Genomic DNA, 27762 nt, shown 5'->3' with positions numbered 1-27762 from the left:
TGGCCAAGTGGTTGTTCTCCAGATTTCTTGGCACAGCTTGGTGAGCACATCCAGGGCAGCATCTGTTAGCTGAAATATGTCAATTGGTATACCATCTACTCCTGGGGCCTTATTTTTTGCCATTTCCTTCAAAGCAGCTGGAACTTCTTTCATCACCATAGGCTCTTGCTCATATGCTATTTCATTTAATTCTTCTGTGTCTGCCAATTCCTTTCAAAACAATGACTCAGTATATTCTTTCCATCTTCTTTTAATACTTCCTGGATCATTTAATATTCTGCCTAAAGCATCCTTGATTATAGCAACTCTAGAAGTCTGAATTTATTCTTCAGTTCCTTGAGCTTAAGAAATGCTGAGCGAGTTCGGCCCTTTTGATTTTCTGACTCCAGCTCTTTGAACATTTCATTGTAATATTTTGCTTTGTCATTCTGTGCTGCCTTTTGTAATCTTCTATTCAGCTCTTTAATATCTTGAATTCTTCCTTATGCTTTGGCTTCTCTGTGCTCCAGTGCAATATTCAGAGTTTCTTCTGACATCCATTTTAGTCTTTTTTTTCCTCCTCTGTCTTTGTAGTGACCATTTGCACTCTTCCTGGATGATACATTTGACATCCTCCCACAACTCATTTGGTCTTTGTTCATTAGTGTTCAAGGCCTCAAACCTGTTCCTGACATGGTTCTGAAATGCAGGTGGGATGAACTCAAAGTCATATTTTGGTTCCCATGGATTCGGTTTAGTTTTCCTCAGCTTCAACTTGAACTTGCATATAAGTAGTTGGTCTGTCCCACAATCAGCTTCTGGCCTACTTTTCACAGCTGATAATGAGCTTCTCCAGTGGTTCTTTCCACAGATGTAATCAATCTGATTCCTATGCATACCATCTGGTGAAATTTATGTGTATAACCTGTGTTTATGTTTCTTATAAAACGTATTTGCAATGAATAAATCATTGGTCATGCAAAATTCCATCATTCTATCTCCAGCTAGTGATATTGTTCAATAATTTCTGCACTCTGTCGGTTTGTCTTTCTTTGGAATGGGAATAAATATGGATCTCTTCCAGTCAGTTGGCCAAGTAGTTGTCCTCCAGATTTCTTGGCACAACTTGGTGAGCATATCCAGGACAGCATCTGTTTTTTGAAATATGTCAACTGGTGTTCCATCAATTCCTGGGGCTTTATTTTTTGACAATTCTTTCAGAGAAGCCTGAACTTCCTCCTTCATCACCATTGGCTCTTGATCATAGGTTCTTACTTGAAATTCTTCTGTGTCAGCCACTTCTTTTTGGTACAATGACTCTTTACAGTCTTTCAATCTTCTTTTAATGCTTCCAGAATCATTCAGTATTCTGCCCACAGTATTCTTAAGCATTGTAAATCGTGGCTTGAATTTGTTCTTTAGTTCCTTCAGCTTAAGAAATGTTGAGCAAGTTCTGCCCTTCTATTTTCTGACTCCAGCGCCTTGCCCATTTCATTATAATACTTTGTCTTCCCAAGCTATCCTTTGAAATCTTCTATTCAGCTGCTTAACTTCTTGATTTCTTACCTTTACTTTGGCTTCTTGGCGCTCTAGTGTAATATTCATAATCTCTTCTGACATCCATTTTGGTCTTTTCTTCTTACTTCTTTGTAATGACCTTTTGCATTCTTCATGAACGATAGTCTTTATATCTCCCCACAGCTCAGTTCATCTTCATTCATTATTGTTCAAGGCCTCAAATCTGTTCCTGAGTTGATTTTTAAATTCAGAAGAGATACATTCAAGATTAAATTTTTATTCCTTTGGATATGATTTCACCTTTCGCTTTGAGTATGCATAGGAGTAGTTGGTGGCCTGTTCCACAAGCAGCACTTGTCCTAGTAGTCACAGCTGCTATTGAACTTCGCTAGCAATTCTTTCGAGAGATGTAATTGATCTGATTCCTGCACATCACATCAGGTGAAATCCATGTGAGCAGGGAGAAAAGTGCAACATTGAATGAATGGAAATACAAAATATCTGTAAATTTTCATTAAAATTAATAATAATAATAATAATAATAATAATAAAATTTTGCTATTCTTACTGGGGTGAGATGATATCTCATAGTTGTTTTAGTAGCATTTACCTTTTCAAAACTGTTTTTCTCAGTCACATATTAACTATTTCATAAGTTGTCTAGTTGTTGTTGTTGCCATCGAGTTGAGCACGACTCGGAGTGAACCTATGAACAAAAGGTCTGAAGCCTTTCTATAACCATTGTTAATTTAACAAGTTCATAGAGTTTCCAAAGACACATTGTTTAGCAAGTGGATGCCACTCCTGCTTCCAAGTTGTCCATTTACTAGTAACTATATGTATTCTTTTAAGAAATCCTGTAACTTTAATTAACAAAAGTCTAACCCACGTATAAAAACCTAATCAAGACTCCCAGATGGGGAAGCAGCTTTTGAGAAGATTCTCTCTGACCTCCCAGATCTGGAATAAAGTGCTTTGGATACTGTAGTCAGTCTGTCGTATTAGCATGTGACCATGGAAAGAACCCCTTGTGTTCAGTAACATTTAGATTCTTACAGAAGCAGACTAGTTCTTCTTTGTCTGGAGGAGCAACGGGTGGATTTGAACCACCAATGTTTCAAATAACCCTTCAGTGCTTAATATACTGTGTCATCATGACTGTGTAAAAAATATCACAGTCTAGAAAACTGTATGGGGCAATTATAGTTGGCCACATTAGCATACAATGGATTAAAATTGACTCTATAGCAACTAAAAACAACTTCAGTAACAATATTTTATCATACACAGAACATTTTACAATTAAAATAAATAAATTCCATGACAAAAATTGCTTTTTAAAATAGGAGAGTAATCATGAAACAATATCAGTCGAAATAAGTAGCAAGAGAGGAAAGTTTTGTTTCATCATTGAATGATCTTGCCTCTCTCTGATTACACTTTTATAGAGAAGATGGTTACATGATAGTTCTTGCATCAATAAATATTGGTAAATACTTCAAGGACAAAGTTACTTACTCTGAATAGTTTTTGCCATCTCTCTTTTCTCTCTGATAAGCAATTTTCGCCGTTCCCGGCATTCTTTGTTTAGTTTTTGCTGCTGGATATTTTCCTGGTGGAGTTGTACGATTCTTTCTTGCAGTAGTCCCAGGGAGTGGTTAGAAAACACCAGGGTACTAGAAAGATCATTAGGTATTTCTCCAAATACCGTATATTCTATCTATAAAAGCAAATAAAAAGGGTAAAATTCATGTGATAAAGATATAAATGAAATGTAAAGTGATAGAAGGGAGCTCTGGTGGCCTACTGGAAAGAAACTGTGGTGCAATCCCAAAGGCATGCAGTTCAAATCCATCAGCTGCTCCATGAGAGAAGGACAGACAATCTCCTCCCGTGCAATTAACTGCTTCTGAAAACCTGCTAGAGGATCAGTTATGGGTTGGGTCCAACTCAACAACAAAAAACAACAAAGTGATAGAAAGTGAAAGGAAAGCACTTTTCCTTGCTATTTCTAATGCCTCTGAGCTTGCATCTTTCAAAAACTCAAAACTCCTTGCTGTGGAGTTGGAAGTAACTTATAACTTATACTCCAGTGAGTTACCAAGGCTGTTCTTTACTACGCTCTACTTGAATTATAATTTAAAATGTAAAATGCATGTAACTACAAAAAAAAAAGGCCCATCTTGCCCTGTTTTGCCAGTGCTTAAGGAACAGAAAATAAGGCATGAAGGCACAGGACCATAAGCGTCTTTCTGAAAGGGCTCGAGAGAGTGAGAATCGCAGCCCTTCACCATCCCAGAGCAGAAAGCACATAAAGAGCTGCTGCCCTGTCCCTCTAGAGCTATATCAGCAGCAAGAGGTTTGTTCATTTGTTGTTTACTCACATATTTTACTGAAAGTTATGGTTTATTAGGGAAATAGGCTGGGGATTGAGAGAGGCAAAGAATACATACAAGTTCAGGGTAAGCCCAGGGTTAGTCCAACTGCCCCAAGCCACATCAACAGTAAAACACAATTGCTTAATTAGTATAACTCCTGGTTTCAGTTCAACAAGTCTAAATCATCCAATAAGGTTTGCCTCAGAACAGTTATAAATTAGCTTCTCCTTCAAGCACTTGGGAAGAACAGTAAACCGTTTAACTGTGGCTATTTTTTTTCTTTTTAAAAAAATCTTTGATTTAGTAATAGGGAATTTTCTGTGAGGACTTCCACCTTAAGGGGACACCCAGTTAATAGATCCCAAAGCACAGTGTTTTCTCCCACCCATAGAAACTGCAACACAATTTCACAACTGGAGCACTCCAACCTACAGGCTTCCCGATTAGGATTCTTAATAATTCACAAAAAACACCAAGGAGATGCAACTGAGGGGCTAGCAGGACGCCATGAAGCCCTGACTTGGAGGCTGTCCTGGTGAACCCTAGAGGCTAAGCCTCAGGGGCTGGCTGGGTTCGCTGGTTCCCCACCAAGACACCTCGCTGATGTAAACGCAACCTGTGCCTTTCTTCCAGTTCTTTTTGTATCCTGTAGATTTTCTCTGCCAAAAAAAATAGTAGTATTCATCCCGGTTGTTAGCAGACTCATACATGTCCCCTTCCACCTTCTTTGCATAGGCTACCAGGTTCTCCATCCGGGGATCCCGCGGTGCTGCTGCATTAGGGGTTGGAAAGATGGCTTAGACAAATTTATGCACAAGATGGTTGCGGAGGTGCTGAGAGATGTGTTCATGCCAGCGTTTCCAAAAGCCAGTGCAGAACGGCGGTGCTACTCCAGGTACAGCTTGGAGGGTCCCACTGTTCCCAGAGTATGACCCACCACCATACATCAGCAGGTTGGTGGCCCTAAAAGATGCTGGAAAAGCCGATGCTGAAATTAAGTTCTGTGGTAGTTGGCTTGTTCTTAATTCTCTTGCTGGAATAGTTGCTGGATTAGTCCCTTCCGATTGCACCGCCCGGGGCTCAGCGGGCGGGTTTGGCTGCTGGCGCTCCATTTCAGCTGGCCTGTGTCCACGGGGAGTGCGCCCTGTCCTATTCTGTCCTCGCGAGGGGCTAGGGCGCGGGGGGCTCGGGCCTCACTCTACTTCCCACCACGCGGATCCTGACGCCGACTGGACTGTGTCTTAACTGTGGCTATTATCTCAGGGCTCCTCTGGTTACATCTTACCACAGTTTCTCCACAGCAATGATGCAGTTTCTCCACCTCCATCACCAGAGTCTCCCAATTAGGGTCTTGCTCTCACGAGGTTCTTGCTCCAGGCTCCTTCAAGGCTTGCTCAGTGTGGGAAGCACTCTCTCTCTTATCCTAGTCTCACAGCTATTGATAATTTGCAAGACCATATGTATGTAATTAAGGTAGTTGGATACTACTAGGGTTTAAAGTAATAGCCAAAAAAGCCAACTTTAGGGTAACACTGCAGCCAGATTGGAAGAAAGTTTTCCCTTAGAAGAAAAAGCCAAGATCAGTCATCCATACATGTTGTGTAACGTGACCATCTCAAGAACAGATGTGAGGTTTTGGACATAAGTGAACGAAGACCAGATGAGCTGTGGAAGGATATCAAGAATATAATTCACAAAGAACACAAAAAGTCAATACAAAGACAGAGGAGGATGAAAAGGCCGAGATGGGTATCAGAAGAGAGTGAAGAGATCCATATTTATCCCCATTTAAAAAAATGATCTCACGGTGTGGAAATTATAAAACAATATCACTAATACCACATACAAACAAAATCCTGCTGAAGATTGTAAAAAAAGTGACTGGAACAGCACATTGTCAGAGAGCTAACAGAAATACTGCAAGGTTTAGAAGAGACCATGGCATTAGAGACATCATCACCAATGTCTGATGGATCCTGGTTGAAAGCAAAGAGTACCAGAAGAATGTCTATCTGTGTTTCATTGACTACACTAAGGCATGTGACTTTGTGGATCACAACAAATTGTGACTAACCTTGAGAAGAATGGGAATCACAGAAAACATAATAGTGTTTATGCTATTATGCATTATAGTCCTATTCCTGGACCAGGAAGCAGTCCCCAAAACAAAGCAAATAAATACAGCATGATTCAAAATCTAGAAAGAAGGCATGTGTCTTATCCACAAACATTTTCAATCTGTATGCAGAACAGATAATTCAGGAGGCTGGACTTTATGAGGAAAATGCAGTATCAGAATTGGAGGAAGACTTATCAACAACCTGCATTATGCAGATGATACAATCTTGCTTGCTGAAACTGAGTAGGATCTGAAGTATATGCTGCAGAAAGCCAAGGACTGTAGTCTTCAATATGGATTAAAGCTCAACATCAAGAAAACAGAGATTCTCACCACTGGGACAATTGAGATGAAGAGATTGAGGTTGTTACCAATTTCAGCTTGCTCAGCTCCACAATCAACACTCTTGGCACCAAAAGTTAGGATATCAAAAAACAAATTGCACTGGGGAAGTATACTGTCAGAGTCTTCTCTGAAGTGCTAAAGAGCAATGATTCAGTCTAGAAACTAAGGTATGCCTGATCTAGGCCATGGTCTTTGCAATTACTTGCTGTGCATCAGAATGCTGGACAATGACCAAAGATGAAAGAAGCAGAATTGATGCCTTTGTGTTGTGGTACTGGAAAAGAGTATTGAACATACCATGTACTACCAAGAAAACTAACAGGCCTGTCTGGAGAAGGTGAAACCAAGCTGTTCCTTGGAGGCAAGGATTTTGAGGCTCTGTCTCACATACATTAGGGATGTGGCCAGGAGGGACCAGTGTTTGGAGAAGGATATCATGCTTGGAAGGATGGAGAGACAGACAGCATAGGATAGGAAGACCCCAGATGAGATGGAATGACACATTCACTGGTAGAATGGGAGGTAGGTGTGTCAGAGTTAGTGAGACTGGCTGAGGATAGGGCAAACTTCAGAACACAGTACATAGGGTCGCTATGAGTTGCAGGTGACTCAATGGCACGTAACAACAACAACAACAACAGCAACAGCAACCACCACCTGACCTATACTAGACTAGCCCACAGTTGGTCTTTAATATGTCAATCCTGAAGTGTTTGTTACACACCCAGAAACTCAAAGCTCTTTGTCATCTAGTCTGAAGTGACTCATAATTGACTCTCTCTAGTGGGTTGTCAGAGGCTGTAAACCTCTGAAATGGGGGCTATCACTTATCTTTCCTCTAGGAGCCAGCACTGGATTCATATCACCCAGAGAGGCTCCATCTTTGAGTTTGCAGCAACACTCCCCATGAACCAGGCCTCCAGAGCTTCCTTGGCACCACGGAAAGTGTGGGAGCAAGCAGGATCGGGACACTGTCAGCAGATGAGAAACTGCATTTTGCACCTCTAGGATAGGAAATCTTCCCACATAGCTGTGGTGACGTAGTCCCTATGGAGTTGCACTGCTAACCCAAAGGTGTCACCTCTCTGGAGGTTCAAAGCACCAGTGTCTCTGCTGGAGAAAGATGAGCAATCTCCTCCTGTGTGACTTATAGCCTCCCACTGGAGAAACCCACTGGAAGGCCAGTTATGAGATGGTCTGACTTGGTGGCAATGAGTTTTTGAATACATAACAAACACTGCAGGAGTGTCTTATTCTAATCTGTGCTAATCCAATTTTAGTCAGGATACACAACATATACAGAAGGCTGATCTTGATTTTCTCTTCTAAAATAGAGATTTCACTCAACCTGGGAAAATAGGGTAAAGTGGTCCTTTTTTGCTCATTGACATCAATATTGAACTTTAAGATAAATTATAACTCAAGTAGAGAATAGCAAAGAATAAGGAAGAGGGGGAGAAAAGAAAGAATATCTTCCTTTTCTCTTGCCCTCACTTATCAACAAGCAGAGAATAAGGGAAGAGATTTCCTGAACCCTTAGTTTATATCTATTGATATAAAAAGTGACGTGTGCAAGATTCCAGGGTTCAACCTCTAAGTTATCCCTTTCTTAAATCTGCAAATCTGAAATGATCCCACTTTCAAAATCATAATGGAACATAAGGAAATGCACTTATTTTAGCAACGTTGTTTTGTACTGTCAAGTCAGAATCAACTTACAGCTGATCCTCTGAAAAGTTTTCAGAGGCAATTAATTGCACGGGAGATTATCCATCCTTCTCCTGTGGAGTAGTTGGTGGATTTGAACCTCCTGCCTTCAGGATTGCAGTGCAGCTTCTTGCCACTAGGCCATCAGAATTTTAGTATACTGTAACTAAAGAGCTCTGGTGTCCTACTTAGAAATTGTATTGCTAACTCAAAGGCCCATTTTTCCAATCCACCAGCTGCCTCATGAGAGAAAGGCAATCTGCTCCTATGTAATTCACAGCCTCTGAAAACCCACTGGAGGATCGACAATGAGTTAGTTTCAACTCGACGTAGCAACAGCAACATGCTATAACTAGGGAGCACTGTTAACCCAAAGGTAGCATCTCGCTGGTGGTTCAAATCCAGCAGCTCCAGGGGGAAAGACGGGAAATCTCCCTCCATGCAATTTACAGCCCTTTAAAACCTGCTGGAGGTGCAGCTATGAGTTGGTTATGACTCGATGGCAATGAGAGTTGAGATGCTATATAACTATCTGATGATAATGGATAAAAAGAGCTTGGCTCATTCTACATGGAGAATGCTGGGAAAGGCCCACAATTCTCTTCACTTAGTGATCTACTATTGATATTTCTCCAAAAGAATTGTTGACTTTTCTGCTTAGACAGCAGTGGACGAGCCCTCCTGACCTGATGGAGTTTCAGCGGGATCACCACGAGCAGCTCATTCAGTTGCTGCTGCTTCTCTCGCTGGTATGCCTCCAGGGCCTCCTCTGCGGCCTTCAGATTATTTGCCACAACTTTCACCTGTAGAAAAATCCATGCATGAAATGTTGAAATAAAAAACCTTCAATTAATTTTCACCTAACATAGTGAATAAAGACAACCAGAAAGAAAGTAAATGACCTGGAAGTGGCTCAAGATCTAGATCTGTTGAACGGCTGCGTTTGATACTTTTTTTTTTTTTTGCGTTTGATACTTTTGTGAACAGCTAACTTGGCAGAGCCTTCCCAGTTCTGATAAGACAGTCTGAAGAAAAGGTAAGTACCTTCTGAGTCTGTAGTGTATTCAGGTTGTGCTTTGTTGATTTGTGATGAAGTGGCTGGTACCATTTGCCAAGCAGGAATTGTTTTCTACCTGCTATGTGATGGTTCACAGCACTTTTTGTGTCATTCTAATATCTCCAGAGATGTTGAGGCTTTTAGAACATGAATTAAAAATAAAGCCCTCACTGTCCTCTTCTCTACTAGAATGTGGGTCATAATGACCCCCATAAACTCAAGGGGAAGTTCCCTTAAAGCAATGAATCTACTGATTATAATATACAGAACAATACTGTATTCTTCAGCTCCTTAGAAACAAGTAAGCTTCCACAATCACTTTCAATTTGCAAAAGGAGAAGTAATCTATTAAAAAAAAGAATTTCTGAATCATGGTCAGTGACTCTAGTCAATAGTGTGTAAGAGGGAGAAGGAGCAGGTAAGAGAGAAGTCAATCACCAGATTGGTATCACAAGATTAAATTGTTGTTTTATGTTTTTATAGTTGTAATCAACTCATAGCTTATCCTCCAGTGGGCTTTCAGAGACTATAAACTGCACGAGAGGAGACTGTCAATCTTTCTCCCTCAGAGCAGTTGGTGTACTATTCAAACCACCCACATCTGGGTGAGCAATACAACTCTTGTCCACTAGGCCACTAGAGCTCCCTAAGTTTAAATAGTGACCGCAAACATGGGATGAATGCACCCTAGAGAGATAAAACACAATCTATTTGGAAATCAAGAAGAAATTATCCAAATTTCTAACTCTTTTTATCTCATTCTTTTCTAAATTTTTAGGGGAAAATGTGTCATAATATGCAAAATATATTCATATCCTTATGAAAATAATTTCTAAATGAACTTACATTTATACGGGGGGAATAAGTGCTCAACAATTTTACTTAAGGAATTATAAAATAAAAAAAGTATAAAGTATAATGACTTGGAGAAATAAAGTCCAGTCATCAAAAATCACCCCCAGATCCCCAAGTCTGAGAAGGAGAAACTGGATTTGACATTGCGAAGCTTCTTCCCTGGAGAGAAGTCCTAACAGATGGTATTGCTATGGTATGACAACATTGTAGCTTGGATAATGTGTAGCACACATGTCAGATGAGAAGAAAATAAGACAGACAACCATACTTTTTTTGATAATGTATCATATTCCTTCTTGAGATTATCAATAAGCTTCTTTTCTTCAACTGAGGCTTCCTCGATGTCCAGCCGTTTCTCTCGAAGTTGAATGGCCAGTTCAAAAAGAGATTTATTACAACCTGGAAAGACAGTGGCATACATATGCTCATGCAAACATGCACAGAGAGAGGAGGGAGATAGAGATACAGGAGAGAGGAGAGAGAGAGAGAAAGAGAGAGAGAGAGAGAATGAATGATTTGTTAAAGAATACAGTTAGAAGCTCAAGTGTGGTCTCAGGGCTATGGAATTAATAAGTCCATTTGTGGATTCACTTTAGCAAACTTATATGACATTTACATCTCCATTGTTTTAAAGGGAAATTATTCATAATTGTAATCATCTTGAGAGTAATTAGGTTACCAACAGGGATATTCTGAGCCAGGCTTTGTGCTTGGCCCTTGTGTGTGCTGCCTCACTCAAAGCTCACAGTCTTTCTAGGTAGAAACTAGTGCTCCCATTTCACAGCTGAAGCGCTCTGGTCTCAGACACATTATGCAGACAGTACAGTATACGACAGGATGAGATTCAAGCCCAGTTATCTCTGTGTTCTTTCCACTATACCACACTAAAGCCACACTTAGCCAAGTCACAAAAAAGAATGTGAACATATCAAGAGCACTATAATGGAAGTGACATGGTGATGGCAGCACTGGGCTCTAGTGTATCAGAGACATTAAGGATGGTAAAGTGTAGGACAAGATTCATAGGGTCACTATGAGTCATACTTGACTCAATGGACCTAGCAACAACAACATAATGGATGTTAGCAATCTTAGATTCAGGCCCAATTCCACCATTAAAATAGTTGTGGCACTTTGTCCAATCTGAACCTGCTTAAGATAACAAATTGTGGTACAAGTTTTTCTGCTCTTTTCCACAAATAAATAGTATGATTTTAAGACTCTTGTTTTAATTTTACATGAAATGCCTAACTCAACGTGCTGCACTGGGCAGATTCTGACTCATAATGACTCTCCTCCAGAGGGTTTGTAAGGCTGTAAATCTTCATGGGCAAAACCAGCTCATTCCTACACCCCACCTCAACTCTGCCCCAGAGTAGCTGATAGATTGAAATCTTCAACTTTTTGAAAAGCACATTTCAGGACACAAAAATCCAGAGTTTTCTTTCTCTCCTGAACTATTTTGCTTCTGAGACCATAAGAATATTGGTCTGGTTGCTCCACACACTGGTTTAGTTGAGAACTGTAAACACAAAATTGTTAAGCATCTTCAGAAAAGTGATGTAACTTGTCCTGATTATAAAACAGATGTGGTGTTGTTGTTATGTGCCGTCGAGTCGTCTGTGACTCATAGCGACCCTACGTACAACAGCCCTAAACTCCGCTCTGTCATGTGCCAATGGCACTGTCTCTGACACTCCCATCCCAATTATCCCAGTCACTGAATCAATCCACCTCATAGAGGGCCTTCCTCTCCTGCGCCGTCCCTCCACCCTCCCAAGCATGATGTCCCTCTCCAAGGACCGGGCTCTCCTCACAACATGTCCAAAGTAAGTTAGACGGAGCCTCAGAATCCTTGCCTCCAAGGAGCCACCCGGTTTAACCCTCTCCAGGACAAATCTATTTGTTTTCCTAGCAGTCCATGGTGGAATACAAAAAGTTGAATAGGTTGACATATTGTAAGAAATATGAAAGTACAATCTGTTGTTTCTCCATAAAATAAAAAATTGACATCAGGGTTGGGGTAAGACTGAGAAAAACTGGATAAATTATGTATACTGCATTGAAACAGATGAGGGAGAGAACTGTTTAAAACCGATATATAATAGGGTATTATGGTTATCACAAGAGTCCAGAATTAAGGTTGCATAGTGGAGTACACTCGGGGCGAGGGACGGGGTGGACTGTATACCAACAACAGAATTTTTCTTTTACTTTTCAAAGACAGGAGTAAACTGGGGGGGAGGGGTGGGCAGGGAGAAAAGTGCAACAATGAATGAATGGAAATCTGAAATTTCTGTAAATGTTCATTAATATTAATAAAATAAAATTTTTAAATAAAAAAATTGTGCATAATTTATAACCACTCTGGAACAACTAGAGGACCCCTGGTAGTATAGTGCTTAAAGTGCTCATCTGTTAACCAAAAAGGTCAGCAGTTCAAACCTACCAGTGACTCTTCAGAAAAAAGATGTCACAGCTTCCATAAAGATCACAATCTTAAAACCCTATGCTGTCTACTCGGTCCTATAGGGCCACTGTGAGTTGTTACTGACTTTACAGAAACAGGTTTTTAATCAGCTGAAGATTGCATATCACTTGCCACTCCTAAGTGGCTGCCTAAACTAAGAAAAAAATAAATATTCAGAGAACTCTAAAATTATTGATTAGATTGCTTTGTATAAGGACTCATGGTACTGCAATGGTTAAACAGTAGACTGCTCATTGTAAGGACAGCTGTTTAACTACACCAGTGACTCTGATGGACAGAGTACCTGTCATCCAAATAAAAACTCCATTTGGTTTTCTTATGGGATAAGTCCTTTCTTATTTCCAATAGGCTACAACTTGATGGCATACAACAGGATACTTCAATCATTTTAAACCACCCTCTCCTTATTATGAGAGAATTGAGAAACAAAACTAAACTTGGGAAAATTTTTTAGAAAAAGATTTAAATTTTGCCAATCCACATTTGCATTTTACAAAGAAACCAACTTACTCGTAGGACAGACTGAATCATCAAAAACTTCATCTTCAGATCCAGACTCATTTTCATCGCTCTCCAAGCTTGACTCATCTTCACTTGACTCCTCACTCTCCTCATCTTCCTCTAAGGTGAGAGGAGGACACTGTCAACAGTCAGCCCCATTCTGGTGTCAAAGTGAACTGCAGATTATTAAAGTGTTTTTTCAATGAGTTAGTCACTTGGAAAATAACAAAGAAAAAAAAATCAGGAAATTACTCAATATTTCCCGGAGAGTAGAAAATGGTTAAGAACACAGGGTACATTCACACAATGGAATACTATGCAGCACTCAGGAGCAACAATTTTGGAAAATATTGTATACTATAGGGAGTCTAAAGAGTCTTATGTTTAATGAACTACCTCAGTCTGTCTCATAAGGACAAATACTGTATAAAAATGTTGTAAAAATAGAAGGATAACTAGTAAGAAGTGGATAAAAGTCCAAAAGTGGGGAAGGGCAAGGAGCTAAGGATAGGGAAGGGGAAAATTACTAGGATGACAGAGATTGGTGGGTGGAGAGGAAGGTGTGAAGGAATTAGCAAAGATTCAGTGAAAAGTTCAGGTGATAGTAGGTATAGATCAATGGTGATTAATTTTATAAACACAAAGTATATGAATGACCAAATGAAACACAATGTGAATGAAAGGATGTATAAAGCATATTGTACCTGAATGAAACACAATGTATACAAATTCTATATGCAAACCAATATAAAAGAAAAGGGAAAAAGAAAACAGAGGCCACCAAACTCAAAAGCCTGCAGGGGCTAAGCAATTAAGGCCAGTGTCAAGTCAAAGCGGCTAAGAGCAGTCAGCCACACAGCCTGTGTCATAACCCACATAACACACACTGTGTCACGCAGGTACACAATTTCTAAGTCATAAAATGAGATTTACAATGAAAGTATGTTCACTATTTATCTGCATTTCAATAAGTAAATATATAACCAACCAATCAAAGCCAAACCATCAAGTTAATTCTGGCTCATAGTAACTCTGTAGGAAAGCACAGAACTTGTCCTCGAGTTTTCAAAGACAGAGCAAGCATGACTAGCAGGAGACTGGGGATAGGGAGAGAAGACAGAAAAGGTAGGAGGGCTTTGAACATGGGAGGTAATTAAGAGGAAAAAAGAATCCTGTTTCTTCCATAACTAAGGATGCAGACAGTCTGGAGGAGCAGCATTTCTTGAAAAAAATGTCAAAGAAGGGTTCCAGGACAGATTCTCTGCAAAGACTGAGAGTGTTGTTTTTTAGACTCTCCATTGCTCAAGGACATTGTAATCAAAACACTGTCTGAACAAAAGCTAAGCCCTTCAACAACTAGGAACAGCAAAACTCAGGAAGGGACAGAGTTTCATCTCCAGAAATACTGAACCATCATTTGAATGACTAGTTTTCAACAGTTTAGCAGAATGGATAAAAAAAAAAAAAAATCACACACACACACACACACACACACACACACACACAAGACCATGATCCATTCACGTGCTGTCTAAAAGACAAAAGCTTAACATATTAAGAAGCCGAAAGAAAAAGATAGTAATCAAATAGCAATCAAAAGAAAGTGAAAGCAATTATCTTATTATCTGAAAAACAGTATTGTTTTTAACTAAAAGAAAAATTACAAGACAAACACTCTAAAAAAACCAAAAACCTCTCATTGCTGTCAAGTCAGACCTGACACTCCAGTGGGTTTTCAGAGGCTGTCAATTACATGGGAGGAGACTGTCTTTCTCCCGTGGAGCAATTGGTGGATTTGAACCAATTGCTTTTGGTTTGGCAGCACAACTCCTAAATCCACTAAGTTATCAGAGTTCCCTAAGAAGGACACTATACATTGTTGTTGTTATGTGCCAACAAGACGCCTGTGACTCATAGCAACCCTAGGTACAACAGCTCTGAAGTCTGCCCTTTCCTGTCACACCTACCTCCATTGCCCAGTTATTGTATCAATCCATCTCATCCAGGGTCTTCCTCTCCTGCACTGTCCCCTCTACCCTTCTGAGCATGATGTCCTTTTCAAAGGACTGGTCCCTCCTGGCCATGTGCTCAAAATATATGGGATAGAGCTTCAAAATCCTAGCCTCCACAGAGAAACTTGATTTCACCATGACTCTTCTCCAGCATCACAACTCAAAAGCATCAATTCTTCTGTCATCTTTAGTCACTTCCAGCTCTCTGATGCATAGCAAGTAATTGTGAAGACATTGCCTGGATCAGGTGCACTTTAATCTCTCAACTGACATCACTGCTTTTCAGAACTCTGGAGAGGTCCCTGACAGTTGATTTTCCCAGTGCAATTCATCTTTTTATTTACTGAGTGCTGGTGCCAAGAGTGCTGATTGTGGAGCCAAGCAAGCTGAAATTCTTAACAATCTCAATCTTTTCTCCATCCGTGATGGTGCTGCCAATTGGTCCAGTGGTGAAAGTCTTTGTCTTCTTCATGTTGAGCTTCAATCCATATTGAAGACTACAGTCCTTGACCTTCTGCACCAAGTGCTTCAGGTCCTTGTCAGTTTCAGCAAGCAAGGTTGTGTCATCTGCACAATGCATGTTGTTAATGAATCTTCGTACAATACAAGCCTGATGTCACATTTCTCCTCATAAAGTCCAGCCTCCTGAATGCTCTGTTCTGCCTATAGTTTGAAAATGTATGGAGACAGGTTGCATCCCTGATGCACTCTCTTTCTGATTTTGAACCATGCAGTGCCATGTCTTCAAGGTTAGTCACATTTTGTTGTGATCCACATAGTCAAATGTCTTTGCATGGTCAATTAAACACAGATAGACATTCCTGTAATACTCTTTGCTTTCTGTCAAGATCTGTTTCACACTGGCAATAAAGTCTCTAATGCTACGACCTCTTCTAAACTCAGCTTGTATATGTGGTGGTTCTCTTTTGATGTGCCAGTTGTTTCTGGATAATCTTCAGCAGGATTTTGCTTGTGTGTGATATTGTTGATACTGTTCAATAATTTCCACACTGTCGAATTACCTTTTTTTTTGGAATAAATATGGATTTCTTCCAGTCAGTTGGCCAGGTAGTTGTCCTCCAGATTTCTCTGCACAATCTGGTGAACATATCCAGGGCAGCACGTTTGTTGAAACATGTCAAATGGTACTCCATCAACTCCTGGGATTATTTATTATTTTTTGTCGAGTCCTTCAGAGCAGCCTGAACTTCCTCTTTCATCACCATTGCCTCTTAATTATATACTGCTTCTTGAAATTCTTCTGTGTCAGCCAATTCTTTTTGGCTTTTTCTTCCATCTTCTTTTAATGCTTCCTGGATTAATCAATATTCTGCCCATAGTATCCTGAAGTATTACAACTCACAACTTGAATTTGTTCTTCAGTTTCTTCAGCTTAAGAAATGCCAAGCGAGTTCAGCCCTTTTGATTTTCTGACTCTAGCTTCTTGCCCATTTCATTATAATACTTTGCTTTGTCTTCCCGAGCTGCCCTTTGAAATCTATGCAGCTTCTTCACATCTTGATTTCTTCCCTTTGCTTTGGCTTGTTCGTGCTCTAATGCACTATTCAGTCTGACAACCATTTTGGTCTTTTCTTCTTCCTCCATCTTTTTATTGACCTTTATCAATGATATTCTTGATATCTTCCCACGGCTCATCTGGTCTTCGTTCATTAGTGTTCATGGCCTCAAACCTGTTGCTCTAGTGGTTAGAAGCTGTGCTGCAATCCCAAAGGCATGTGGTTTAAACTCACCAGCAGCTCTACAGGAGAAGGATGAGCAATCTCTAACTTGACGGTACACAACAACTTATATCAAGAATGGGAGCTCTGGTGGCCTCGTTGTAAGAAGATGTGCTGCCAACCTGAAGGCAAGTGATTCAAATCCACCATTTGCTACTAAGGAGAAAGATGGGCCTTCTCCTCCCATGTGATTTACTGTCTCTGAAAACCCACTGGAGGGTCAGCTTTGGATCAGTTTCAACTCAGTGGTACATAACAACAACAACAACAACAACTACTTAGCAAGAAGATGTAACAACTGTTGTTGTTGTTGTTAAGTGCCGTCGAGTCGCAGGTGACTCATAGCGACCCTGTGAAGGAGAGTCCTTGACGCTTGGGTGCCTTACATCCTCTCTCCACGTTCATAGGGTTTCCGGAGGCAAGCTATTATGGAGGTGGATGCCACTCTTCCTTCCAAGTGTAACAACTACAGACAGATAAACTTGAACACCTGAGGTGTGAAATAACTGAAGCAAAAATGGACAGGATTTAAGGGAGAGATGTTGGTCCCTGTTCTATCAGCACCTCTACTTTCTTGCATGATAGCTGGGGGGAAGTATCTAATACAGCCTTCAGTTATTTCTTTACTTCATGACAATGAAAGAAAATAGAATTGTATCTAAAGAGGGCTGATGCAAACCTTGTTCTCCTTCAACCTCCTTTTTCTTTGATCGCCTAATCTTCTTCTTTAGGACCTTCATGAGGAAGTTAGCAAATGTATTGTTTTCTCCAAGGGCTGATTGGAAGCCAGCATAAAGCGCCTTTTCCTGATCCTGGAGTTTGTTCACTTCATTCTTCTTCTCCTCCATCTCTTTAAGAGTCTCATTTATTTTCCACTAAACAAACAAACAAACAAAAACAACCAAAGCCAATGGTAGGTCGAATATTTCTGGTGAACCAATTCAGGGAGCAATATACATTGGGCTACAAAATCATAGTCAACAATTTTTCTTATGGTAGTTATATTCCTGTTTATATTTCTAGTGTTTGAAAAGCCATCAATATATTTTATTAAAGCATTATCATTTTCTTTTTTTGTTCAGGATCAGATAAATTTCTTTTTTTTTTAATGTTCAACTTCTTCAAAATGATCTAAAATAAATAGCCTTTATTTTACTGATTTGTGATGTCAATTACTTTTGCATGAGTGGCCTCTCACAAAGAAAAGATTTCTTTCATATTGGTAAAAATATATTATCTCTTAATGAAAGTCTCACTTTGATTCATTGTGTCAAATAGGAACTGACTCAACTGACCTTCCTTTGAGTTTCTGAGGCTTCAAATTGCACAGACACTGTCCATCTTTCTCCTGCAGAGCAGCTGGTAGATTCAAATTCCCTGTCTCCTTAACCCCTAAACTAGAACTGTGGTGACTGTTAGTATGTGACAGCTACTCGTTAGGATCCTTACTCCTTTATGACAAAGATAATGTAATTTATCCTTTCAAATCCCACATAGAGATGATAAACCTCATTTCCTTTAATATGCAATTATGCTCTACATTGAAACTCACTATTAAGGAAATTCACCAACTTCTTATCCAGATATGTTCAATAATCAAAATGTAATTTCTTATGATAGTTGAGGACCCTGAAATGATGGACTTCAGAAGTCCATAAGCAAATGAAATACAAAATTCATTTAAGAAATATTTTTCTTTCCTACAAAGTATTAGTCCAGACTTACTTAAAAAAATATTATTTCACTTCTTCCTGGTCAAGAATACCAAAAGCAGAGCAAGAAGGAAAAATAGGAAAAAGAAGGTATGGTAAGAATGAAAAAAGAGATGAGACCTAGAATGAAAGGGGAAAACAACTGTTTCTTACACAACTAAGGGCACCCAGCCAGTTAGAATTCTCTGGCCTAAACAAACCTGCATGTCTTGTTCCTCTTTGTCTAGTGCATTAACACGTTCCTGAAGTATGTTTTCCTGTTTTTCAAAATTCTTGAGGAGCAGCAGTTCTTGAAATAATGTGACATGGTGCAAGTCAGATAATTTCATCTGAGTATCTAGCTTCAATTTCTGATGTCTCAGGATACGCAGTTCAGCATCAAAAGTGACTATCAGTTCTTTGATCTGAGGTGGCAAAAGAATTGAGGTTATGTTAGAAGTTAAGAACAGATTCCTTTATTTAAAAAATAAAAACATAGCTATCTAACAGTACTAGTGGATGTGGTGTAGTGAATGACTTAATATGACCCTTCTAGAAGGCACAGGGTTCAAATCCACCAGCTGTTGACTATCAACAACCTGCAATGAATGAGTATTCAGCCTGAGGGCTGAGGAACAGGAGATCTGAGGGCTTGAGGCAAAGAAAAATACTTCAGAGAGGTTAAAAAATGTTCAAAGATAATAAAAATATTGTACTTTTGAATGAGCATAGTTGCAGACTGTGTTATCTTATGGTTTTTTGTTGTTTTGTTTTTTTGGTTTTTGTGGGTTTTTTTTAACCTGGAGTTAAAAAAAAAAAAGTAAAGGATTTTAATTTTTTCACTCACTCATTCACTACTGCTGAGTTGGAACCAGCTCAGTTTCTGTGGCTATAAATCACCACGAGGAGACTGCCCATTTTTCTCTGACTTATCAACAGATTCTAAACACCAGGGGGGGCAGGCCCTTGGAGTTAATAGTCTCAATGGACCATGACATCCAAGCTCCCTTCTTTAGAGGTTAAAGTGTACTTACTTATAGTCCTAAAAAGTGCTACCCAGTTATGCAATTGAACCACACTGGTCTTTAACTTCATATGGGTCACATTTATTCTTTCCTCCTGATAGCCTGTATAATTTGTGAGAATAAAGAGCTATTTGCTTGTATTGAGAATAGTGAACTATTTGTATTAAGTACTGTGGAATACCTATTACCGCACAAGCACAGTTCCTGCACATAGTTTGTCTAATAAATATTTATTACATTAATAACTAAACCTTTGATTATAATTAAGAATTCACGCAAAAGCATTTGACAGATTCTATACTCTGTGTCTGGGATTATCATGGATACTAAGTGGAATCTGGAAGTATATGCAACACCTGCCCTCCAGACGGACATAGGAAGGATCTTTGTGAAAAACAATGTGTTCAAACTTGATAAATAAATCAGAGTAATATAAAAAAAATTTTAAAAAGAATTACATAACTTAAATTTTTAAGACAAACCAATACAAATGACCAAGCAAATAAATAAGCATAAAATGTTGTTGTTGTTGTTATGTGCCATCGAGTTGCTTGCAACTCATAGCGATCATATGTACATGAGCCCTAAACCCTGCTCTATCCTGAAGCATAAAATATGAGGTACTAATTATGGGTGCAAGTGAGCTTAGAAAACATAAGAGAGCATGTTAAAAGGGCAGCAAACCATGGAAAGGGTTTGGAACTGGGCTGAGAGCTGAATGGTGGCTCAACTCTGGAAAAAGGTCATTCCTGCAGGTAGAAGGAAATAGCAAAGCGGGACAGGGTGTGGGGGAGGTTGAAGCACAGCTGTAGAACCAAGAACAATGGAAGGAAAGGGAGTGTGAGGAGAGGCAGGAAGAATGAGAAAAAAATCCCAGCTGGACGTACCTAAAACAAAAAAAAAAAAAAAAAAAAAAAAAAAAGGCAACAAACTAGGGAGCTCTGTTTGCTTCAGATAAAATATCAGGGAGGCTTAAACCGTAAGGAACCCTTTCATAGATAGAAGCCGGGAAGGTACACTGAGAAGACTCTTATGGTCCTGCTGACAGGAATCTACCCAAAAGGGTTACTGGCACAAGTGGTCCCAACCTGGCTTCTGGAACACTTCTGGCACAAGTGGTCCCAACCTGGCTTCTAATTCTCTTTGAAATAAAAAGATTTGTCATTGCAACTCCAAAACAATTTCAAATCCAGTCAGGATTAGGAACGCTGTCACAATGGAGTAAATCACACATTTCATCAATAAGAGGGTGTGAAAAGCAGAGCTGGCCTATTTTCCCTGGAAGGCTTTTTACCATGTCCATTCCATCATGTGAAAGCTGCTTTGCCCCTTATTCTTCACATGACCTCAGGCAGATGTCAACAAACGTAAGTTTGCCCTTCATTTTTAGTTTTTTCCAAAACAAAAAGAGGAACAAATGTCTAAATATATGGGCTGCATACAGTGATTTTTCAGAAGGACAGGTTTGAGAAATAAGCTGGCCATCAGTGACCAGTGCACAGTTAAGGTTTAGGGCAGGTTAATGTAGAGAACTAGGCTCTGGTGGGTAAGAAGTTATTGCTGACAACTCAAAGACAGATGATTCAAAGGGAGAAAGATAGGCAATCTCCTCCCATGCAAGGGTAGAGGATCAGCACATTGCAACATGACACATAACAACAAATACGGATAAATGTAAATTAACACAAAACCAGATCTAATTCTTTCCCTCCTCTCATCCCTTACCCTGTTGCTCAAATACTGTTGCATGTATAAGTGTTTTATCTCCTCCCTCTTCGCAATCTCTATCTCTATTTCTGATGGCTCTGTCTTTTCAAATTCTGAGAGCCTCTGATGTTCTGAACTGTAGGTGGATGCTCTTGAAGATCTTGACAAAGAATCTCGCGTTGTCAGATCTCCATCCCTTCCGGAAGCGAGTTTGAGGAATGCACTGGGGCCCATCAATCCCATCTGGTCCGTATGAAAGGACTTTTCATTCTGCTCTTTAATTTGCTGTTGCTTAAAAGCAAGGAGAGTTTCCTTATCATACTGAAATCTCTTTTCTGGAACTTCTTCTGGGTGTATTTCAGGAATTTGAGGAATAGGGATGTGCTTAGATTCAGGGAGAGTCAATTGAATGTTCTTTAGTTCTTGAACCAAGCACTGAATCTCCTCAATAACAGCCACTTTAAGGTCTCGAAGAGAGAGGATGCACTTGTTCATGTGCAGTTTCTTCCCATGGGCCTGAAAGAGAAGGAACAAGAAGGAAGCAAAATTATAATCTTCTCACAAAGAACAGTTTAAAATGAGAAATAGGAAAAATGTTCCTTGAGTGTTAAGTTTAGGAAAAATTAAAGATAAAAATTTCTTTATCTGTTCACCACCAAATCAGGGAGCTGTGGTGCTGGAGAAGAGTATTGAATATACCATGGACTGCTAAGAGAACAAACAGGTTCATCCTGGAAAGGGTGGACCAGGCTAATCCTTGGAGGCAAGTATTCTGGGGCTTCGTCTGACATACTTTGGACATGTTGCAAGGAGGGAGCAGTCCTTGGAGAGGGATGTCATGCTTGGGAGGGTGGAGGAACAGCACAAGAGAGAAATACCCTCGATGAGCTGGATTGATTCAGTGGCTGGGGTAATGGGGGTAGGTGTGTCAGAGACAATAACATTGGCACAAGATAGGGCAGGGTTTAGGGCTGTTGTGCATAGGGTCGCTATGAGTCACAGGCAACTCCATGACATATAACAATAACCGGTGACCTAGTAGCAAGAAGCTGAGCTGAAATCCTGAGGCCATCACCTGCACCACGGGAGAAGGATGGGCAATATCCTCCCATGCAATTAACAGCAGGAGGGTCAGCTATGGGTTGGTTCTGACTCAACAGTACACAACAACCACCAACAACAAATCTTACTGACAGCTGACTGCCTCATCTTTTTTCTGCAAAGGTGTCAGTGGATTTGAATAGTCAGCCTTTCAATTAGCAGCCCCGCACTTAACATTCTCAGTCACCAGTGTTCTTCGTCTTTGGTCAGGGACACACATATATCTGCCCTTTTCTAATCTTTAATCTCTTTGACTTAGACTCACCTATGGCTGATTTTCTGTGGATCCACACATCACCTAGTTTCCTTCACAGCACTGGGGTCCTGTGATTGTTATCTGCCCTAAGCAGGCTAGGTTATGATCCTCAACTAAAAGATCATGTTATACCAAGAGATTCCAAGACACTTCCTTGGTTCTCTCCCCATTTATCTCCTGACAGTTATATCCCTGTGCTTCCAACAACATGTCCATTCCTTCTTCATGGCTAATTCTCCAAAGTCTCTATACTTATTAAATTTCCTCACTAGAGGCTTGGGGCTCATATGAGGATATTTAGGGTTCTTTTTGTGTTCAGTTAGGCAACCAAATGATCAAAGGGTCATTAAAAGTTACTTTATATAGATTCATAGCCTAAAAAACATTACATCAAAAAGAACTATATTAAAGTTATATATTTGCTCTCTATGAAGCTGGAGAAGAGTATTGAGTATATACCATGGACCGCTAGGAGAACAAACAGGTTCATCCTACAGAGGATGATACCCTCCTTGGAGTCAAGGTGATACTGCTCCTTGGAGGCAAGGATTCTGAAGCTTTGTCTGACATACTTCAGTCATGCTTCAAGGACTGACCAGTCCATGGAGAGGGACATCATGCTTGGAAGGGTGGAGGGACAGCGCAGGAGAGGAAGGCCCCGGATGAGATGGATTGATACAGTAACTGGGGCTGTGGGGGTGGGTGTGTCGGAATCAGTGAGCCTACCTCAGGACAGGACAGGGTTTAGAACTGCTGTACGTAGGGTCACTATGAGTTGCAAGTGACTCGATGGCACATAACAACAACAACATGAAGCAAAACATTGTGGCAGGAAGAGAAAATGTCTTACATACTTGAGAGCAAACTTTGACATTTTTAAGGAGTCAGTTCTAAAAGTCAGCACTGAGGTGAGTAAGGGGATCATCCACAAAACCCCTGGGGGACAAGGATTAGGCTTAAAAGGAAGAATCTAAACCAGCTGGAGACTGAGGGCCTCTCTCTTTGAGGACTCCTCTTTACAGCCCAATCCTTTCTAGATTTTCAAATATTGTATGACTGTGGCAAGGATTATTTTGGGTGTGTATGTGTGTTAATAGATTATTTGCATAGTACTCGATGTTTTTCCGTTTTTTATTGGTGGTAATCATGACTTTTTTCAAACTTTATTTTTACTTTATATTTGTTTGCATATAAAATTTGTGTAAGTTGTATATCATGCCTGCACTTTACACATTCCTACATTCACATTGCTTCAAATAATCACTCAGCACTTGATATTTTTAAAGGAACTGTACTGTACTGGATTTGACCACTATAATATAACCCTGTTGTTAGATTAGATATAACTTACTGCTATTAATTCTTATTAATATCATTTTTAAAGATAAGATAAATGAGACATTCATATAATTTAGCAAAGCAAAGTTCACATGGCTATTAAGTATCCAAGATAACAATAGAACTCTGGTCTTGCAGACTAGTTAATTCTACATTACTCCAGAGAGTACTTAATGGTGCAGGTGATTAAAAACTCTACCACCAGTCAGAAGGTTGGTGGTTTGAACCCACATAGAGGTATCTTGGGAGACGGGCCTAGTGATCTGTTTCTTAAAGCCTTGAAATTCCACTAAAGCAGGTTTATTCTTGAATACACAGGGTCACCATCAGTCAGAATAAATGCCACAGCAACAAAAACATATAGAATGCTGCTGCTAGCCTAGTAAAGCAGATCTTTCTGTAGAGCAATTGTGTTCCAGGCACCGCACTGACCTCTATTCCCTAACTAGACTATGACATTTCGTTGGAAGACCAGAAAATTTTGGTGCTAAGGATATTTATCTGTGATAGTGAATGGAACTTGATGGATGAAATAAGAAAATCTTAGACAAGTAACTAGAAAACAATCTAAATATTTATAAAACATTCAAAATGTTAATTTTGAATAGAAAACTAAAGTTATGAGCTATGAAATGTGTTTGTGAATATGAACTGCCATGCCAGGGTCCACCGTTGGCCTACACAGTAGGGTCATTGAAATAACAAATTTTTTTTGTAAAAAGTTATCTCCCATAAAATTACAAAGTATGTGAATGCACTACATCTGCAAAATATACGGCACCCAATTTGTGTCTTGAAATATACAATCTGTACAACCTTTCTGGGAAACCCTATGGAAAATTTACAAATTGCAAAGCAGGTGCTTCCTAAGGTTCTAATTGGGAAAAGTCACTTGGCAAGTTCAATTAGGGATTAAAGAACCAATATACACGTGAGAATAAATAGGTAAGAAAACTCAGCTCAACCCAGAATGACAAGCAGCAGTTAGGAAAATGTTAGCACTCAAAAGGAATACATTCATTGATTAATATTAACTTAGCCACAAAAGTTCTACAAATAAAGACAAGTCTTTGGTGGTTCACGACAGTCCAAATTAACACCTAATGAGGCTCTGTTTGAATTTCAATCTAAATCTCTTACCCATTAAACTGATACTGAGCCATGTAATTAATTTGAAGGCTGGCTCTGCAATATTAGTTGCCCAACAACAGATATAACTCTTGCCATCCCTGGAACTCACCTTCCTCCCTTGTAATATGAGGTAATTACTCTAGATAATCATGAAAAATCAGGTCTCAGTTTCTGTGACTATTAAGGACCACTGGTTCGGGAACTGTGCAGTAGTTGTCCCCTGTCCCATAGGGCTGCTTCAAGTCACAATCAGCTTGACAGCAGTAAGTTGGTCTAGGTTATAAAATACTAGAGTAGCTATCATCACTAATATTTTAAGACCAGTTGGCAGCATTTTTCTTTTTCTAGGGTAAATATTTGGAAGCAGGAGTGGCATCCACTTCCTAAACAACATGCCTCTGGAAACTCTATGAACTTTGAGAAATGACAATAGTTAATAGAAAGGCTTCAGGCTTTATGTTCATAGGATCACTATGAGTTGTGCTCTACTTGATGGCAATCAACAACAACAACAACAACACTGACTATATATTACAAGGAGCTCTGGCTGTCTAGTGTCAAGGAGCTTCACTGCCAACTTAAAAGCACCAGAATTCAAGCAGTTCTAATTCACCAGCTGCCCTGTGGGGAAAAGATGGGTAATTTCCTCCCTGTCTCTGAAAATCTGACAGCACAGAACAACAACAACATAAATCCTTATGGACTAGATATGGAGACAGGCGATCTGGCAGAGTTCACTAAGAAATCAGGGTTATTGCACCAGTATCATGAAGTATGCAGGCAAATACCAGAGTGTCTAAGATACCCAATTCTTCCTCCTTCTTGGCAGCATTTATTCTCATGTGTTCAGGTATCTTGTAATCTGTAGCTGTCTTCAGATTAAAGTCTCCCATATGCATCTGGGCATCTTTGATGGCCTGAATATCTCTGGGATCTTCATAGTCATCCCTAGGTTTACTCTTTAACCTAGAAAAACAAACAAAATTCCAGATCTAGCAATGAATTATCTAATTTATCTACAGTAATATAAATATCATTCCAATTTAGTATATGTGCTGCCGAAGCGAGCACAATATAAATATATATTTAAATTAAAAAAGCAAATAAAACAAACAGTTCTGAGTCTGTGATGTCATTTTGTTTATGTATCTCAACCATTCATTAAAATTGTTGACTATTTTTAAAGCATACAAAAAATCAATTTATTCACCAGATGTTATTGAAAGTATTTGATTCGAATGCTTCGAATTCACCAGCTGCTCTGCAGGAGAAGGATGGTCAATCTCCTCTCATGCTTTTACTGCCTCTGAAAACCCAGTGGAGGGTCATCTATTAGTCAGTTCTAACAGGACCGTATATAACAACAACAATGACGACATTTATTGTCTTATTGCTCTGTCTCAGATACTTTGAGCATATGGCCAGGAGAAACCAGTTCTTGGAGAAGGGCATCATTCTTGGAAGGGTAGCGGGAAAGCAAAGGAGAGGAAGATCCAGGATGAGATGGACTGACACAGTAACTAGGGTGATGGGATTAGGTGTGTCAGACTCAGTGATACTGGCCCAGGATAGGACAGGACACAGAGCTGTTGTATATAGGGTTGCTACAAGTCACAGGTGACTCGACAGCACATAACAACAACATATTGGTTTGCATACAGAATTCATCCACGTTGTGTTTCATTCATCTACATTGTGTTTCATATATTCTTGCATTCACATTGTTTAAACGATCATTCCCATACATTGTGATTTATGTCAGTAATTTTAGGGGCCATGCACTCCAGTGATGCAGGCAGTCTGATATGCTGAGGACTGGTGACTTGGCAGCTTAACATCTATGAAGAGACCGGCAGCCCCAAAATTCCTGGTGGCGCCCAAGCCTTGCCACCCCCCCCCGCGCACCTCCCCCCCCCCCCCCCAGCCCCACAACCCCATGGCCCCACCCCCGCCACTGTCCTGCACCCCGACACACACACCCCACACCCCCTAGTGGCCATGCCACAGCCCTGCACTCCCGGCAGCACCCCAAGTCCACTAGAGAGTCCTTCACGTAGCACAGAGACCAACCAACAGCTGTGGACAGCAGGATTTTGAATCAAAATTTTTGTTGGAGCAATTCCTTTCAGAATAGAAACACAAAGCCATGCCACAGAACCAGCCATCGCCTGAAGCCACCAATCGAGCTGCTGTGGGACTAATCTGGCAGGAGAAAGGCCTGTAGGATCCTGGCTGAGTTTTCTTGGGCACCGCCAATTGCCTGGAAGAGTACCCAAGGATGAGCCCACTGGTGGAAATTTGGCTGAACTCTCTTGGGCCATGCCAAAGGCCCAGGAACAAACGGGCCAGTGGTAATTTGTTTGCACTATTGGACATAGTTGACCAATTCAGCAAACTAGCAGGATAAAATATCAACATACAAAAATCAGTTGGATTTCTCTACGGTGGCAAAGAGAATACAGAGCCAGAACTAAGAAAAACAATGTTGTTGTTAAGTGCCATCGAGTCTCAGGCAACTCATAGCGACCCTATGAAGGAGAGTCCTCAACCTTTCACAATATGTAATTAAAATATTAAAAACTTGGGAGGAAATGCAACCAGAAGCACAAAGGATCTATTCAAATAAAATTACAAAACATTGTTGTTGTTGTTGTTATGTGCCATCGAGTCCTCTGCGACTCATAACGACCCTATGCACAACAGCCCTAAACCCTGCTCTATCCTGCGCCAACTGCACTGCCTCTGACAAACCCATCCTGATTACCCCAGCCACCTAATCAATCCATCTCATAGAGGGTCTTCCCCTCCTGCG

At 40.1% G+C, this 27762-nt stretch overlaps 1 protein-coding gene across 1 annotated transcript in view; it reads right to left on the bottom strand.

Moving 5' to 3' along the window:
* The window catches only part of WDR52 (WD repeat domain 52), a 156827-nt gene that overhangs the window by 15041 nt on the left and 114024 nt on the right, over positions 1-27762 (bottom strand). Inside the window, exons 24-31 of the mRNA XM_006902990.1 lie at positions 25739-25916; positions 21143-21640; positions 18614-18817; positions 17381-17576; positions 12960-13070; positions 10227-10357; positions 8733-8849; positions 3016-3217 (exon numbers count right to left, since the gene is read on the bottom strand). Of these exons, the coding sequence (XP_006903052.1) occupies positions 3016-3217; positions 8733-8849; positions 10227-10357; positions 12960-13070; positions 17381-17576; positions 18614-18817; positions 21143-21640; positions 25739-25916 (1637 nt within the window). The remainder of the gene's footprint in view (positions 1-3015; positions 3218-8732; positions 8850-10226; positions 10358-12959; positions 13071-17380; positions 17577-18613; positions 18818-21142; positions 21641-25738; positions 25917-27762) is intronic.

Source organism: Elephantulus edwardii, unplaced genomic scaffold (genome assembly GCF_000299155.1).
Source record: "Elephantulus edwardii isolate Elephantulus edwardi_28Jun2011 unplaced genomic scaffold, EleEdw1.0 scaffold00489, whole genome shotgun sequence".
NCBI classification, from domain to species: Eukaryota; Metazoa; Chordata; class Mammalia; order Macroscelidea; family Macroscelididae; genus Elephantulus; species Elephantulus edwardii.
Note: the sequence above shows the minus strand (reverse complement) of the source record. Positions and strands in the feature narration are given on the sequence as shown.